The sequence below is a fragment of the Neofelis nebulosa genome, chromosome X (genome assembly GCF_028018385.1).
Source record: "Neofelis nebulosa isolate mNeoNeb1 chromosome X, mNeoNeb1.pri, whole genome shotgun sequence".
Lineage (NCBI taxonomy): Eukaryota > Metazoa > Chordata > Mammalia > Carnivora > Felidae > Neofelis > Neofelis nebulosa.
In genome coordinates this window covers 39,257,968-39,276,301 of record NC_080800.1, presented here as the reverse complement: position 1 = coordinate 39,276,301, position 18,334 = coordinate 39,257,968, and the positions used below count along the sequence as shown (strand labels likewise).

At 43.9% G+C, this 18,334-nt stretch overlaps 1 protein-coding gene across 1 annotated transcript in view; it reads left to right on the top strand.

Moving 5' to 3' along the window:
* Positions 1-18,334, top strand: part of EFHC2 (EF-hand domain containing 2) — a 204,501-nt gene that overhangs the window by 65,464 nt on the left and 120,703 nt on the right. Inside the window, exon 3 of the mRNA XM_058714481.1 lies at positions 11,955-12,105. Coding sequence (XP_058570464.1) covers positions 11,955-12,105 — 151 coding nt within the window. The remainder of the gene's footprint in view (positions 1-11,954; positions 12,106-18,334) is intronic.

The following is an 18,334-nucleotide window of genomic DNA, read 5'->3' as shown; positions in this document are numbered from 1 at the left end:
TTTAGGTTCAGGTCATGATCTCTCGGTCTGTGGGTTTGAATCTTGCGTCGGGCTCCGGGCTGATGGTGCAGAGGCTGCTTGGGATTCTGTCTCACTCCCTCTCTCTCTGCCCCCCCCTCCCCTCTCTCTCTCTCAAAATAAATAAATAAAAACCTTAGGGGCACCTGAGTGGCTCAGATGGTTCAGCATCTCATTCTTGGTTTCGACTCAGGTCCTGATTTCACGGTTTTCTGGGTTCAAGCCCTGCATCGGGCTCTGTGCTGATAGCACAGACCCTGCGTGGGATTCTCTCTCTCCTCCTCTCTCTACCCCTCCCCTACTTGCGCTGTTTCTGTCTCTCTCAAAATAAACAAACTTTTATTTTAAAAAAAACAAAAACACCTTAGAAACAAAAACCAAACGGTCACTTTTACTTGGATTTCAGAGCTTCTCCTAGGTCAGCTGTTTCTTAAAAAGAATCAGTTCGAGGTAACTCTTATGCCAAAGAAGAGTATTTTGGGATGTCACGTTCTCCTCCCCTTCGCGTGATAAATTTCTAGAACTGTACAATTGTCGTGAATAGGGGAGCCATCCTCTATATGCGATAGAAACTCTCCTATGGTTTATTTCCTTAATTCTAGGGCTCTATATTCATAAAAGAAATCACTGACTTAACAGCTTTTTCAGGAAGGATCAACAACACATTAAACGTACAGAAATTTGGGGGCGCCTGGGTGGCTCAGTCGGTTGAGCGTCCGACTTCAGCTCAGGTCATGATCTCTCTCTCCGTGAGTTCGAGCCTCGCGTCGGGCTCAGTGCTGACCGCTCAGAGCCTGGAGCCCGCTTCGGATTCTGTGTCTTCCCCTCTCTGCCCCTCGCCTGCTCATGCTCTGTCTCTCTCTGTCTCAAAAGTAAATAAAAACATTTAAAAAAATTTAAATGTACAGAAATTTGTATTGTCTACCCACTTGTAATTGTATGCATTGATCCTTAGTGGTCACATATACCTTCTTCTTCAGTACAATTTGAGTCTGAGCCTTTCTCATCAAATGGAACCTAAACATTTAAAACTTACATTAGTGATGCTGATCTCTTTATAGAATGTTGAGCCTCATTGAATATTACTGGACTTTCATGTCTTTCCCGACAGCATCTCTAGAAAATGCAGCTGTAAATTTTGGACGCTTAGCTATTTAGTTTCTGAGAAATACAGACTTGATGACTCATGCATCGGTCGCACCACCCTCATAGTCTTTAAACAATTCGCAGATTTATTCAGGGAGATTTTGCTTTTGCTTTTGTCTCAGGATTGCATTGCCTAGCCCGTGATGGACAGTCTTCTGCACACAATTATTTCATGTGTCAGACAGTAATCATTTTGAAAACAATTTAAAGTGGAAATTAGGAATCCAAATCGATGTTAAAATCCAGCTCCTCGGGACACGCATGCAAAGTAAATAGCTCAACTGACATGAAAATAGGATTAACTCCTTCCCCACAAGGCTACATTCACACCTTCCATCAAACTGATGGCCTCCAGTTTCTTTTGCCTTTATAATTGTAAGACGATGCTAATTTCAGGAATACTAACCGATTAAAAATGTTCCTTTATAATGAAGAAATCCCACGCTATTATTTAAAGCTAATTGATTTCAGATTTTATATCCTGTAGGCTAGCCTCAAATGTTCAGATTGCCTCGGGGATCAGGCAGGTAACCTTGTATAACACAGTAGGGCTGGCAGAAGCCTGCTGCGGAGCTAAAGATCACATGTCCCTGCCGAATGATATTTACATCCCATTTTCAAGACAATTACAGCCATTTACCTATTTACATCCTCTAGGACCTTATTTATCTAATCTTTGTTGGACGTCATCAATTATGATGAAAGCTTGTATCATAATTACGTTTCCATAAATTGTTATTTCTGGCAGTTTTCATTTTAGGACATTCTCTTTGGATCCTCTGGTACCTCAGGTTCCTTTGTGATTAGGTCTTTTATCTTTGTGAGATCACTTTTGGTCTGTTTGGTGTCTCTTCCCTTGTATTCTACTTTGCTACAGGTGACATTTTTCTCTCTTCCTTTTCTGTCTTTCTGTCTCTACCACTCTGACTTGCTCCCTACCTTTTGTAGGGGAGGAAAATAGGACGGGTCTAGATTCTCAGCTGAGATCCCGCCGTAATAAAAAAGACGAACGGGAGGAAAACAAACAGAAGCTTAATAAAATGTATACGTGGGAGAGACCCAGGAAGACTGAGTAACTCCCCCAAATGTCCCAAGCCACCACCTTAAATACCACCTCCAGCTAAAAGATAAAAGGTGTTTGGGGTGGGGAGTCCGTTGGGAGGTTACCAGGAAAGGCGCTGTTAAAGTGAGGTTGTTATGCAGATTTAAGTTGTTGTCTTCTCCAGTGATAAGAAGTTCTAGAGATCTCTTTGGATGCCCTTACAAATGGAGATTTCCCTTATACAGGTACAGGTCTTCCAGAAAGGTAACTTCTCTATTTCCAGAGGTACTCCTGTGTTTGCTGTGTGTAAAAACAAAAAAACAAAACCCCGCAAACCCAAACAACAACAACAACAACAACAACAACAAACCACTCTAAAATAGTTCTTATACCAAAGAGGCATATTTTGGAGTGACGAATTCTACTGTCCTTCACTTGCATGCTGGAGTCTCAGAGGACCAGAACATGACCTATCAGTCTCTCCCTCTCCTATTGAAGCCCGGCCTAAAATACTATCTTTTCTTTTCTCTTCATTTTTATTTAGCATCCTTCATTCTCTTGTAATGTATTATTTGCCCGATATTCAATGATTACATAAATGACGTGTGGTCAACTGATCTGTGTCCCTTTGCTCAGTCACAAACTCCTACCGATAGCAGTCAATGCACAGAGGTAGGTGAGAGTGATGAATTTTATATCGCCATGCTTTCATACCCAACTACAAAGCCAAAAAAAAAAAAAAAAAAAAAAAAGTTTCAGATTGAATCCTGAAGGGGCAGAAAACGTTGCCCTTCTTCCCCTCTAGGTTCTTTGGCTGGTCTAATTAAACTGCCATAAGACAGGGGCGCCTGGGTGGCGCAGTCGGTTAAGCGTCCGACTTCAGCCAGGTCACGATCTCGCGGTCCGTGAGTTCGAGCCCCGCGTCAGGCTCTGGGCTGATGGCTCAGAGCCTGGAGCCTGTTTCCGCTTCTGTGTCTCCCTCTGTCTCTGCCCCTCCCCCGTTCATGCTCTGTCTCTCTCTGTCCCAAAAATAAATTAAAAACGTTGAAAAAAAAATTAAAAAAAAAAAAAAACTGCCATAAGACAGATGAACAGGAGAAACACAAATTTACTTACATGCCTCTGGGAGCCCCACTAAGACACAGAGGCGGTCAGATAATTGAGACTGACATTCTATCCAGAGCTAAGGTAAAGGGTGTAGGGGTCTGAGACTTCAAAGAGGAGGAAGCCGTTTGATGGGAAGATGTGAAGAACGAATGTCTGGTCAGCGAATATTTACCATGCCACGCCAATACGTCTTCCTGATAGAAAAGTTCTCTCTGGTAATGGCTCCCTTCCCGGTACAGGGTCCCTATCTAACTTCTCGTAGGCAGGTAAGGGACAGGTAAAAAAATTCTCCCCGAGTCTGCTGGAACCCAGTTGTTTTCGGGTCCAAATACTCCACATATCCAAAGTGGTACCTTCTGGGGCGTCATATTCTGCCCCCTCTCCCTACCTTTACTGGAAGCTCAACGAAACTCCAGCTCTCTTGTCCTTCTGGGTCTTCCGACATCGTTTTCCCCTTTCCTTTTTTTTTTATTTTTTATTTTTTATCGAGATGTAGTCCATATAACACAGAATTTACCATTTTAAGTTTCTTTTTGAGAGCGAGTGAGCACAAGTAAGGGAGGGGCAGAGAGCGAGAGAAGGAGACAGAATCTGAAGCAGGCTCCAGGCTCTGAGCTGTCAGCACAGAGCCCGACGTGGGGCTCCAACCCATGAACTGGGAGATCATGACTTGAGCTGAAGTCGGATGCTTAACTGACAGAGCCACCCAGGCATGCCTAGAATTTACCGTTTTAGTATGTCAACCTCAATTCAGTGTCTAACATCTTTATTTTTTTTTTTTTAACTTTTCTTTTTAATTTAAATTCACGTTAGATAACATCCTGTGTAGTTTTGGCTTCAGGAGTAGAACCCAGTGATTCATCTCTTAAATATGATACCCAGTGCTCATTTCCAAAAATGCCCTCCTTGAATCCCATCACCCACTTAACCCATTCCCTCCATGCCCTGCAGCAACCCTCAGTTTGTTCTCTGTATTTAAGAGTCTTTTATGGTTTGCCTCTCTGCTTTTTTTTCCTTCCCTTCCCTCATGTTCATCTGTTGTGTTTCTTAAATCCTACATATGAGTGAAATCATATGATATCTCTCTCTGACTTGTTTCACTTAGCATAATACTCTCCAGTTCCATCCATGTTGGTGCAAATGGCAAGATTTCATTCCTTTTCATTGCTGAGTAGTATTCTCTCTCTCTCTCTCTCTCTCTCTCTCCCACCCCTCCCCTCCCCCTCTCTCTCTCCCCTCCCCCTCTCTCTCTATGTATATATACATATATGTATATGTACGTACATATATATGTACATATATATACATACACATATATGTATATACACACACATCACTTCTTTCCCTATTTTTCGGTCGATGGACATTTAGGCTCTTTCCATAATTTGGCTATAGTTGATAGCACTGCTATAAACATTGGGGTGTGTGTACCACTTTGAATCAGCATTTTTGTATCTTTTGGATAAATTCCTAGTAGTGCTATTGCTGGGTCATAGGGTACTTCTATTTTTAACTTTTTGAGGAACCTCCGCACTGTTTTCCAGAGCGGCTGCACCAGCTTGCGTTGCCACCAACAATGCAAAAGAGATCCACGTTCTCTGCATCCTCGCCAACATCTGTCGTTGCCTGAGTTGTTCGTGTTAGCCATTCTGACAGCCATTCTGGGGTGGTATCTCCGTGTGGTTTTGATGTGTATTTCCCTGATGAGGAGTGATGAGCATCTTTTCATGTGTCTGTTGGCCATCTGGATGTGTCTTCTTTGGCAAAGTGTCTGTTCATGTCTTATTTCTTTGCTGCATTTCTTGTTTTTTTAGGTGTTGAGTTTGGTAAGTTCTTCATAGATTTTGGATACTAACCCTTTATCTGATATGTCATTTGCAAATAGCTTCTCCCATTGTGTTGACCTATAGATCTGTTTTTGTGCCAATACCATACTGTCTTGATGATTACAGCTTTTTGTTGTCTGATTGCTGAGGCTAGGACTTGCCGTACTATGTTGAACAGCGGTGAGAGTGGACATCCCTGTCATGTTCCTGACGTCATGGGAAAGCCCTCAGTTTTTCCCCATTGAGGATGATAGTAGCTGTGGGCCTTTTATACATGGCTTGTACGATGTTAATATATGTTCCTTCTATCCCGACTGTCTTGATGCTGTATTTTGTCAAATGCTTTTCTTGCACCGATTGACAGGATCATATGGTTCTATCCTTTCTTCTATTAATGTGATGTATCACGTTGATTGATGTGCGGATATTGAACCAGCCCTGCAGCCCAGGAATGAATCCCACTTGATCACGATGAATAATTATTTTAATATACTATTGAATTCAATTTGCTAGTATCTTGTTGAGAACTTTTGCATCCATGTTCGTCGGAGATATTGGCCTGGAATTTTTCTTTATACTGGAGTCTTTATCTGGTTTTGGACTCAAGGTAATGCTGGCTTCATAGAATTGAGTTTGGAAGCTTTCCTTCCATTTCTATTCTTTGGAACAGTTTGAGAAGAATAGTTATTAACTCTTCATTAAATTGTCTGGTAGACTTCCCCTGGGAAGCCATCTGGCCCAGGACTCTTATTTTTGGGGAGACTTTTGATAACTGATTCAATTTCTTTCCTGGTTATGGGCCTGTTCAAATTTTCTATTTCTTCCCATTTGAGTGATGGTAGTGTGTGACAGTCTAGGGATTTGTCCATTTCTTCCAGATTGTCCAGTTTGTTAACATATCATTTTTCATAGGATTCTCTTATAATTGTTTGTATTTCTGTGGTATTGGTTGTGATCTCTCTTCTTTTGTTCGGGATTTTGTCTATTTGGGCCCTTTCTCTTTTCTTTTTGATAAATCTGGCTAGGGGCTTATCAATTTTGTTTATTCTTTCAAAACACCAGCTCTTAGTTTCATTGATCTGTTCTGCTGTTTTTAATTTTTTCAATGTTTGTTTATTTTTGAGAAAGAGAGCATGAGCTGGGGAGGGGCAGAGAGAGAGGGAGACACAGAATCTGAAGCAGGATCCAGGCTCGGAGCTGTCAGCACAGAGCCCGACAAGGGGCTCATACCTACGAACAGTGAGATCATGACCTGAGCCGAAGTCAAATGCCTAATCGACTGAGCCACCCAAGTGCTCCTTCACTGATCTGTTTTACTGTATTTTTGGATTCTGTATCATTTATTTCTGTTCCAATCTTTATTATTTCCCTTCTTCTGCTGGCTTTGGGCTTTATTTGCTGTTCCTTTTCTAGCTCCTTTAGGTGCAAGTTTGTGTTGTGTATTTGGGACCTTTCTTGCTTCTTGAGATAGGCCTGAATTGCAATATATTTTCCTCTTAGGACTGCCTTTGCTACATCCCAAAAGGTATGGACTGTTGTGTTTTCATTTTCATTTGTTTCCTTGTATTTTTAAAATTTCTTCTTTAATTTCCTCGTTAACCCATTCATTCTTTAGTAGGATGTTCTGTAACCTCCATGTATTTGAGGGCTTTCCAAATTTTTTCTTGTGGTTGACTTCAAGTTTCATAGTGTTGTGATCTGAAAATATGCATGGTATGATCTCTGTCTTTTTGTACCTGTTGAGGGCTGTTTTGTGATACAATGTGTGGTCTATTCTGGAGAATGTTCCATGTGCACTCAAGAAGAATGTGCATTCTGCTGCTTTAGGATGAAATGTTCTGAATATATCTGTTAAGTCCATCTGGTCCAATGTGTCATTCAGAGCCGTTGTTTCCTTGTTGATTTTCTGCTTAGATGATGTGTCCATTGCTCTAAGTGGAGTATTACAGTCTCCTACAATTATGGTATTATTATCAATAACTTTGCTTATGTTTGTGATTGATTTATCTATTTGGGTGTTTTAAGTTGAAGGCATAAATGTTTACAATTGTTAGTTCTTCTTGATGGATGGACCCCTTAATTATGATATAATGCCCTTTTGCATTTCTTGTTACAGTCTTTGTGTTAAAGTCTCATTTGTCTGATATAAGTATGGCTACTCCAGCTTTCTTTTGCTGTCCATTATCATGATAGATGGTTCTCTATCCCCTCACTTTCAATCTGCAGGTGTCCTCAGATCTAAAATGAGTCTCTTATAGCAACATATAGATGGATCTTATTTTTTTTTAAATTCATTCTGATAACCTATGTCTTCTGAGTGGGGCATTTAGTCCATTTACATTCAGAGTGATTATGAAAGATTTGAATTTAGTGCCATTGTGTTATCTGTACATTTCTTGTTTGTGTTGATGTTCTCTGGTCCTTTGTAGTCTTTGCTGCTTTCCACTGAGAAAGACCCCTTAGAATTTCTTACGGGGCTGGTTTAGTGGTCATTATTAACTCCTTTAGTTTTTGTTTGGGAAGATCTTTCTCTTTTATTCTGAATGACGGCCTTGCTGGATAAAGGATTCGTGGCTGCATATTTTTCCTATTCAGCACATTGAATATTTCCTGCTACTCCCTTCTAGCCTGCCAAGTTCCACGGGACAGGTCTGCTACTAACTTTATGTGTCCACCCTTGTAGGTTAAGGACCTTTTGTCTCTAACTCCTTTCAGAATTCTCTATCTTTGTATTTTGCCAGTTTCACTATAATGTGTCATCATGTTGATCTGTTTTTGCGGATTTTGACAGGAGTTATCTGTGTCCTTTGGACTTAGATGCCTGTTTTCCTTCCCCAGATTAGGGAAGTTCTCAGCTATAATTTGTCCACATAAACCTTCTGCCCTTTTTCTCGCTCTTCTTCTGGGACTCCTAGGATACAGATAGTGTTTTGTTTCATGGAATCACTTAGTTCTCTAATTCTCCCCTTGTGATCTAATAATTTCCTTTCCCTCTTTTTTTCAGCTTCATTATTTTCCATGATTTTATCTTCTGTTTCACCTATTTCCTGCTTCTTCCATCCTAACTGTCACTGTATCTAGTTTATTTTGCCTCTAAGTTATAGTATTTTTTAATTCATCGTGACTAGTTCTTAGGTCTTTGACCTCTGCAGCAAGGGTTTCTCTGGTGTCTTCTTTGCTTTTTTCAGGCCCAGCTATTAGTCTTATGACTGTTATTCCAAATTCTTATTCAGGTATATTGTTTATATCTGTTTTCAACAATTCTCTGGCTGTGATTTCTTCTTGACCTTTCTTTTGGGGAGAATTCCCGTCTTGTTGTTTTGGCTAAGTTTTCGTCTTTTGCATGTTGTAAAGGCTCATTATGTGTCCTGCACCTGTGAGTACCACTGTATTAAAAAGGGGTCCTGCACAGTCCACGGTCTGGGACTCCAGGAAGTGTTTCTGGTGTATGTTGTGTGCGTTCTGTTGTTGCGTTTTTGGCTGCTCTTTCCCACTGTTCGGTCCTCTGCAGACCTCCTCCTTGCTCGTAGTGGTGGTGGTTGGACCTTTAACTAGGTGTGCTTTGATTTGTTTGTTGAAGTAACCCTGGAATAGAAAAAAAAGAAAAAAAAAAAGGTATGTGTGTATGGAGCCTGATCCCATAAAAAGAGAAAAAAAGAAAGAGGAGGAAAGAAAACAAAAGAGAATCAAATACCTATAGGGCTAATTCCAGAGAAAGAGAAATAAAGAAGAAAGAGAAAACATGGAGACAGAATAGGATAAAAAAAATATATATATATGTATATAATGAGAATTGACAAAGACCAAATCAGAAACTATGAGCCTGGTTTCGAAAGAAAAAAAAAGAGGGAAGAAAGAAAAAGAACGAGTCATCTGTTGGTTCTTGGGGGGTGGTGGCTGTGCTGGTCTGGAGGAGAGGTCGGCTGTGTTGGGTCAGTCAGTGTCACTCCAGTAAATAAGCAGTTACCAGGCCCGGAAGGGCTGGGTTTGGTGTAAGCCTGTCCCACCTCCACTGGGGGGCGCTGTGCTGCTTCCTGAAGTCCCACCGTGTTGGTGTTGCGGGGGAAAAATGGCGTCACCCCAGTCTCTTCTCCCCGGACTGGGTGTCTCACACCATGGTGTTCAGGTAGCCATCACAAAATAGGGAGGGCAGCCAGCAGGCACCGTGTCACAGTTCTCCTGTGCCTTCCATTTGGCTCTCGGCTGGGTTTCAGAACCCCTGAGATACGGGACCCCTTTCTGGGGTTTATTTTTGAGAGGGAGAGTGTGTGCGTGCAGGGGTAAGGGAGGGGCAGAGAGAGGGGGACAGAGGATCTGAAGCAGGCTCTGTGTTGACAGCAGAGAGCCTGATGCAGGGCTTGAACCCACAAACCGCGAGATCATGACCTGAGCTGAAGTTGGGTGCTTAGCTGACTGAGCCACCCACATGCCCTAACCATTAGCCCATTTAAAGGGTGCAATTTAGTGCCATCTAGTATATTTACAGTGTTGCATAACCATCACTTCTAATTCCAAGACATTTGCATCACGCCAGAAGGAAACCCTATACCCATCCAACAGCATCTTACCAGAAATGTTCAATCAACACAAATATGACCGTATTCTAGAAGTGAGTTTAGCTAACCTTCCAACTGGAGGCAGGCCGGGTGAATTTTCCAGGAAAGCAGTTGAACATAGGACCATTCTGGAATGAAGCCAAAGGTGCCATTTTGAAAGGTTGGAGATCTCCAGGTACACCAGATTTCTAGAACCTGTTCCAGTAAAGACAGTGCCTCGGCAATACTTGCAAAGGATCCATTCATTTTGAATAGAATCACTTAATTCACTACAGCTCCTCTCTAACATCCTTTACGGTAATGAACAAAGTGTCTTGTGTTGATCAAAGATAAGCTACTGAGACATTTTGTCAGCCCCTTCTGAAGTGTGGGCTTCTGATAAAAATTTGCTAAACTCTCCCGGAACATATATTCCTAATTAGAGTAACTGACCACCTTTAGAAGGGTAGATTTCACCTAACAGACTCAGTCGTATATATCATATTGTCCATGTTGGATTACCACACTGTCACATCATATACACAATTAACTTGAGACCGGAGGGAATATTAAAATTGAGCTCTCAAGGAGCACGTGTCCCAGGGCAAGCTTGAAATGGTAGCCTGAATCTCCTGGCCCCTCAGTTGTCCTCAGTGACCACGTCTTCCTCCATGTGTGATCAGGTTGCCACGTTGAGAGTGATTCCAAGGGTTGAACATACGTATTGTTCGTACAACATGGCACCTGAGCCTAATAAGGAAGGTATTTCAATGGGCCTTCAGCTGAAGAGGCAGTCATTTGTCTGCTTCATCATGGAAGAAAAATGGGCTGTGTTATACTTACCGAGAGGCCCAGTGTTCCAGAATGGTTAAGGAATTTTCAAGAGCATTTTTGACGATCTCTGATTTTTACAGTAAGTACTATAGAATCCACCTCTCCCACCTGAGTCCCTCTCCAGCACTCCCCTCCCCACGTTGTAGCAGGATGCTCGCACAGAAAGTCGTGACACTGAGGCTTTTCTTTCCAGGAAGCAATTTTGATCTTGCTGGCATGGGCTCACAGGGATTGTGCCTGAAAGACTGAGCCCCGAATGCCGCGTGGTGTAGCATTTTATACGTTTTCTACTTCTTTGTCTCCATATATGGGTAACATATAGACATACAGTCTGATTGGCGGGGGCGGGGGGCAGGGTCTCACGTTACAGGGTCATGAGGGATGTCATGTACAGACATACAGAGTCGTGAGGAATGTCACGTACACACATAGCCAGGTTGCCTTCCCTTATCTTGAGGTCTTTTCTCACCACATTCCTTAGGGGGGGGACCCCCGCACCAACACATACACAGTGTAAGATGAGACTGTTTGGCATTGAGCTAGGCTCTTTGAAGTTCCTGGAGAAGTTTGAGGTGGGATCTCCGGTGCGCTGTAAGAATTTCACATCTTCCTATTGAAAGAATATTCAGAAAATATATTAGTTTGTCTACATAGTATTCCCCCCAGCCTTGCCCGTAGGGTACATGTTCCAAGACACCCAGTGGATGCCTGAAACCACAGGTAGCACTCAACCATATGTAGTGGGGTTTTTTTTTTTTCCGTATACACACGTGACATACCTATGATAAAGTTTAATTTGTAAATTAAGCACCGTAAGAGATTAACAACAATAAGTAATAATAGAACAATTTTAACAACATACTGTAATAAGTTACACGAACGCGGGCTCTCAAAATACCTCATTGTGCTGTACTCGCCCTTCTTACGATGATGCGAGACGGTAAGACATGCGTGATGAGATGAAGTGAGGTGGGCGATGTAGGCATTGGGATGCAGTCGTGGGCTCCCGTCGACCTCAGCACAGGGCGGAAGGAGGATCATCTACCTCTGGACCCAACTGACCGCGGGCCACTGAAACTGCAGAAAGCGAAGCCATGGATACGATGTGGGGGGTGGTGGGGGGGGGGGACTACTGTAACTTACATATAGAATCCCACTGCGAAACCCGACAGATAGTGCTTCAGCTTAGAGCAGAGCTGAATGATGGATTTGTTGCTTGGGTATCGTTTCCTTATCCTAACCAGACAGTGATGAAAATAACAGTCTTTGTATATGGTAACCTAGATTGCATATCTGTTCGCAGAGCTGATGTGTGGAATGTCTTGGTGAAACTCTCCACTTTTTGCTTTACATCAACAGCAAGTATATAAGCAGTAGCCGTATTGACTCTCAGTTTTGATGAAAATTTTCTTGCCATTTCTTAGCTTCTAATTATGATCCCAACAGGTATTATCTTTTGATGCCTGTTTAGAAGATGAATTGCCTGATAAAACTCAAGAAAAGTATAGAATAAGACGCCATAAAATCCTCTTCTACCTCGAAGATGACACAATTCAAGTAAATGAACCAGAGTTGAAAAATAGCGGACTGCCTCAAGGTACCTATTGAAAGCAGAGTTATGGTTCTCTGACTTGTAACTCCCACCTTTATATACTGCCCTTCTCTGGGTTTTTATATATATTTTTTAATCTTTATTCACTTTTGAGAGACAGAGAGAGACAGAGCATGAGTGGGGGAGGGGCAGAGAGACGGGGGGGGGGGGGTGGGGACAGAGACTCCGAAGCAGGCCCCAGGCTCCGAGCTGTCAGCACAGAGCCCGACGTGGGGCCCGAACCCACGAACCGCGAGATCGTGACCTGAGCCGAAGTCGGACGCTCGACCGCCTGAGCCACCCAGGTGCCCCACCCCCGTCTCTGGCTTTTTAAAAGGCGCCATATACTGCTTCGGTGTCTGACTTGTTGGTGACCGCGAATATGAACATGCCATTGGCCTGCGGTTATTGATGGTGACTTACTGGCTTTCTACTCCGCCCCCTCCCACCCCCCACCTCAGCATGGGCCCTTTGTCTTGCTCTTAATAAGCAAGACAAGTCTTGGTATATTAGTTTTCTTTCCCATGCTGCTCCAGTATGAGTAAACCCTCCTGTGTCTTCAGTCTCTTTACTATGATCATATTACTTCTTCACAACACTTTCAAGGAGAAGAGAGGAGACTCGTCCACTGTCGCTTCCAGATTTGTATTCTCTCTTCTTTCTTCCTTTATCTTTCTTTTAAGTGCTTATCTCATCATTTATTTTGAGAGCGCGCAAGCACATGTGAGCAGGGCAGGGGCAGAGAGAGAGAGAGAGAGAGAGAGAGAGAGGTGGAGAGAGTCCCGAGTAGGCTCGGCATAGTCAGAGTGGATCCCGATGCGGAGCTTGAACTCCTGAGCCCTGAGATCATGACCTGAGCTGAAATCAAGAATCAGATGCTTAACCGACTGCGCCCCGCACCCCCCCCGCCCCGACCAGGCACCTCTCTCTCTTCTTTCTTGAATTCACAGCCATTTGCTTTAACCACCCTCTCTTCCTCCTCATCCCTGTTAACTACATACTCTGATGGCTCTTCCGCAGAGGGTCGCTGTTCCTTCACCCCTCCCCTCCCCCATGTACCAGTCCTCTTTATCCATACTCCATCTCAGCCAGTTAACTCTGTGATGTGGCCACCAGAGGAGTTAATCCTAAACTGCATTATTAAGAGTAGGGTGGAGATCAAGGGAGGTGACTGATTTCTTCTTGTGCTAGGAGTCCTTCACCTGGGACAGTGCTGAGATCTGGATGCCTTCAGGGGGCAGCAACCATGGTGGTAAAAGGCCTGAAAAGTTGTCATGTGTAAGGCAGAATAGTGAAAAGGGATATTTGTCTGTAAAGGGAAGATTCGGGTGTGCCTGGTGAATTCAGGAATCTGAAGGGCTGCCATGGGGAGGAAGGATGACCTAATTTTCTGTATCCTCAAGGATATGACCTGGGGGGGGGCGGTCAGAATTCAGGTCAGTAAGAATAATAATTTTCTGGCAGAGAGCTGCCAGAGATTGTATGGGATGTTTCTGGAAGAACATGGGGGTCAGGGTCAGGTGTGGGGGTAGAGAGGGGTGTCACGTATTTGGTCCTTGGTATAGATAGGGGGCAGGTCAGGGGTTATTTTTCACTGATAGCTTAGTAGAGGTATGGGAGGGGGTCGTGAGCTTAGTAGAGGTATGGGAGGGGGTCGTGTGTGTGTGTGTGTGTGTATGTGTGTGTGTGTGGTAGTGTAGATGACCTTCCAAGACCACTTTGACCCCTCAGGAGCCATGATTCTTTGGTACAACCATCTGTTCTCCACGTAGCAGCCAGAGTGTCACGTGGGGGTATTACCTTGATGCGGCGCTGTCCTCCAAGAAGTGTGCGTGCGGGCTCTCCCAGAGGCCACGGAGCAAAAGCCTCATGGACCAAATTAAAATGCATCATCACGTGACGCGTGGAAACAATTCGAAATGTACAGTGAGACGCGAGGGGGAAAGAAAGGAGTTCAGTTCGCACACGTAGGACGAGGTACGTGTGGGTGGGAGGACCGCTCCGCCTGAATCCCGGGGTAGGCCGTGGTCCCACTGTCTTTGGTGCGTCAGTCTTGACGACCAGAGTTGAAAAGCAAGGAGGACCACAGACAGAAGGGACCCTGGGCTCACAGCACACCTCTATCAGAGAGACCCAGGGAGAAGAGGGCCTGGCCACAGCTGTAGTCATGGGGTTTGTTTGTTTCTCGGCGAAAGGACACCTGGGGCCAGAATGGGTGTCACCAACGAATGAGTGACCAAATTGAGGCCTCATGAATATTGAGTGCTCATGAATATTCACTGACTCTTGTATATTTGTTGTGTCATGAATATTTAGAGCCCAGGTGCCTCATATATATTTAATACCTACAGAAAATGAATTATCTCTGGGTCCTTCCATCTCCTCCTTTCTGTGTTTGACACATAACATGCCCTGCTTACCCTTATTTAACCCATCTTACGAATTTCTGCCTATGTTGAAGAGACTTTGTTCCTTACCAACTACTTATCTGGGCCCGTTGCCTCCCCGTTGATATACCACGATGGGTACTATGGGGAGAAACAGAGAAATTTGGGGACCATGGGTCTCTGAGTATAAGGTCGTGATGAGGCAGTATGCAAAGGATTTCCTTCAGTGTTGATGAGATTGAGGTTTTCTTGGCACATAGCTCCATTGCGTCCGGATGATGAACTTGGGGCTAGTCAGCATTGCCAAGAAGTGTTTGTCGAATGCCTACTCTGTGCCGGGCACTGTGCTGGCTCTCCTGGAGCTAGCAGGTAAGCAGGTTGGAGAGGAAAGGGAGTGACTATAGCCCAAGAGTTTTGCAGTTGTTCAGGTTAGCAGGTGCTCAGTGTCTAAACCTGGACAATGACAGTAGGAAACAGAAAACACAGGAAAGACCTGAGAGACGTTTGGTTGGCAGAGTTGATAGGCATTGACCAACAACTAAATATAGAAAGTGTGGAAGGGGAATGTCTAATGACAGGTGCTTTGTCAAGTCCTTGATAAAGTACCTCCTTTATCACTATCTCATTTAATCCCCCAACCACCATCTAAAGTAGGTCATTGTCAGCTCTCCAAGAAAAAGAAACAGAAGGAATTTGCTTCATCTGAATCTTAACAGGTCGCCTCAGAGCTCACTCTGCGGTCGGTCGAAAAGATGGTGATATAGTAGTAAAGCCTGGAAGCACGGAGCAGGGAGCAATGTTCGGGGTAGAGGTAGGGTATCCTTGTTCTGACCGTGAGGCCTTTGAACGTGGTTGGGACATCTGTATGGTGATGCCCGCCATGTTGGGATGTATTTTCAGGAAGAAAGTCAAGACTGGAGGTGTGGACTGGGAATCGGGGGTGCTCAGATCGTGAACAGAATCAGGCTTATTCTCCCATGTTGGAAGAGAGGCACTGTTGAGGTGGTGGAAAAGGGAAGAAGACTGGATTTAGTGTCTGCACTTTGTTTTACTAGTGGGGGGGAGAAAGGATTAATGTGAGGAGAGGATGTGAGTGGTCCTCGTTATTCTTTGCGCTCTGACACACTATCCACCCCTGGGTCTTTTGATTTCGAGAATTTGTGCCTTAACGGCAAGTCTTTTAGGAAATATGGAAATGCCTTGATGTTTTAAAAAAAGATTCTCTGACTTCCGAAGGAAACTTCTTTTAATGTTTGCTTCTGTATTTATTTAGGGGGAGAGAGAGTGGGAGCAGGAAAGGGGCAGAGAGAGAGAGAGAGGGAGAGAGAGAGAGAGAGAAATATCCCAAGCAGGCTTCCAGCTTTCAGTGCAGAGCCCAGAGTGGGGCTCGATCCCATGAACCTGTGAGATGATGGCCTGAGCTGAAATCAGGAGTCAGACGCTTAACCGACTTGAGCCACACAGGCGCTCCTACACTTTTATGGTTGGAAATACGACACTTTATGAAGGGACAAGAAGTCTTTAGACTCTTCAGGGTCGTTTTTAACCTATACAAGGCAGTTTTTATTTTTATTTTTTAATTTTTTTTTTAATGTTTATTTATTTTTGAGACAGAGACAGAGCATGAACAGGGGAGCGTCAGAGAGAGAGGGAGACACAGAATCCGAAGCAGGCTCCAGGCTCTGAGCTGTCAGCGCAGAGCCCGATGCGGGGCTCGAACTCACGGACCGTGAGATCATGACCTGAGCTGAAGTCAGACGCTCAACCGACTGAGCCACCCAGGCGCCCCCAAGGCAGTTTTTAAAGATTGACAATAATGTATTAGAAAATGTTGGAAGAATTACTTCAGAACAGAAAGCAAATTCACAACTTTTTTTTTTTTTTTAATTTTTTTCTTTTTTTTTTTTTTTTAACGTTTATTTATTTTTGAGACAGAGAGAGACAGAGCATGAACGGGGGAGGGTCAGAGAGAGAGGGAGACACAGAATCTGAAACAGGCTCCAGGCTCTGAGCAGTCAGCACAGAGCCCGACGCGGGGCTCGAACTCACATATCGCGAGATCGTGACCTGAGCTGAAGTCGGACGCTTAACCGACTGAGCCACCCAGGCGCCCCAAATTCACAACTTTTAAATTCTATGAACATCTGTTTTACCTGTGTGTTTGTAAGCGATGGTATTGCCTTAGTCAAAAAATATGTTCTTATATTTTTATACTAATATTTATGTTTATAAACACTTATTATATTTATAGTCACTTGAATGCTTTACTCCAACATTCTCTAACTAAGCTTTTTGCCTGTTTTTGATTACCTTCCCCACGTGACATCAAATTTATACAAATGATAGACTGGGGATCACAGGATATCCTGAACCTTCATCAGTGCATTGTTTTTATTTTTTTTTTAAAGGTCATTGATTTATTTTGAGAGGGGGGGGGTTGGGAGGGGAGAGAGAGAATCCCCAGCAGGCTCCGCACCACCAGCAGAGCCCGACATGGGGCTCGAACCCACGAACCATGAGTTCATACCCGAGCCGAAGTCAGACGCCCAGGTGCCCCTGTGCATTGTTTTATTATTATTCCTGTAGCTAACTGCCCCGTCTAGTGAGTCTTTGGTTTTATTAAACTATCCAAGAAGAAAAATGAAAGGTAACCTCTATGAGGATCTTGGAAACGCTTTTATTGAGACTTCTCGATTCTCTCAGCCTCTTGATTTCAAATCGAAGCGCACAAGCGGATTGCAGAGGCAAACCGATGTTAGTTATAATGATGTATTTGAACATTATTAGGGAAGTCGGGGGCAATGTTATTCATAAAGACCCGGGGCGGGGAACAACTCTGAGTAAAAGGCGACTTGTAAAGTCTCTTGAAAATTTCGGAATTTCTGATTGGCTCTTCCTGATCAGGACGTTTTCTCCGAGGGAAGACACAGCTCAGGGGGTATGCACGGAATACGCGGACATCACGATCTGTAACAAGACTGAGTTTGTCAACAGCAATTCCTGGCGGGCTCTAGCAAGCACCGTGGAAAGCAAACACGAACCAGCCACTCCATCATCAAGCTCTGTTTGGCAAGAAACCAGTCTGTCTGGAAATATTTAATACGATGATTCCAGTTCAGGAAGGTCCGTTTGGACAGAGGCTCCTTGGGAAAAAAAATCACGTAAACATCTTCTTTGGGCTTTCCGAAGTTAAACGGGGAAAAAGAGCAAACAAGCTTTGTGAGTCAGCGGCTCAGATCTCAGTGGGACGGGGTAGGTGGCGTTTCTTTCAGTTGTATCTTGACTACTTTGGGACTGCTTTTCATGTACCTGTGGGCCCCGGAAAGGGGCTAGGGGGTCCTATTTAGGTGATGCCCACTGATGGTATTCCTGTGACTCCCATAGGGCATCTACATTTTCCAAATGAAACGGGAGGTCAAACGCTTTCCTTCTTTTGTGGAGCTGACCACTGAAATGAGCACACATAGGGGCACCTGGGTGGCTCGGTCGGTTAAGCGTCCAACTCCTGATTCCAGCTCAGGTCATGATCTCAGTTTCGTAGGTTCCAGCCCCACATCGGGCTCTGTGCTGACAGCTCCGAGCCTGCTTGGGATTCTCTCCCTCTCCTTCTCTCTCTGCCCCTCCTCCACTCATGCTGTCTCTCTCTCAAAATAAATAAATAAAATTAAAAAAAAAAAAAAAAAAGAAATGAGCACACCTGGATGAATTGGCCTCCCCCTTCAGTTGCCTCTCCTGTCATGTGATTTTTTTTTTTTTTTAGGGAGGGGTGAGTTTGGAATAAGCCAGAAACAAGAGAGGCATGATGCCAAACTAGGCATTCAGTTACACACAGCTTCTAATCAGAACGA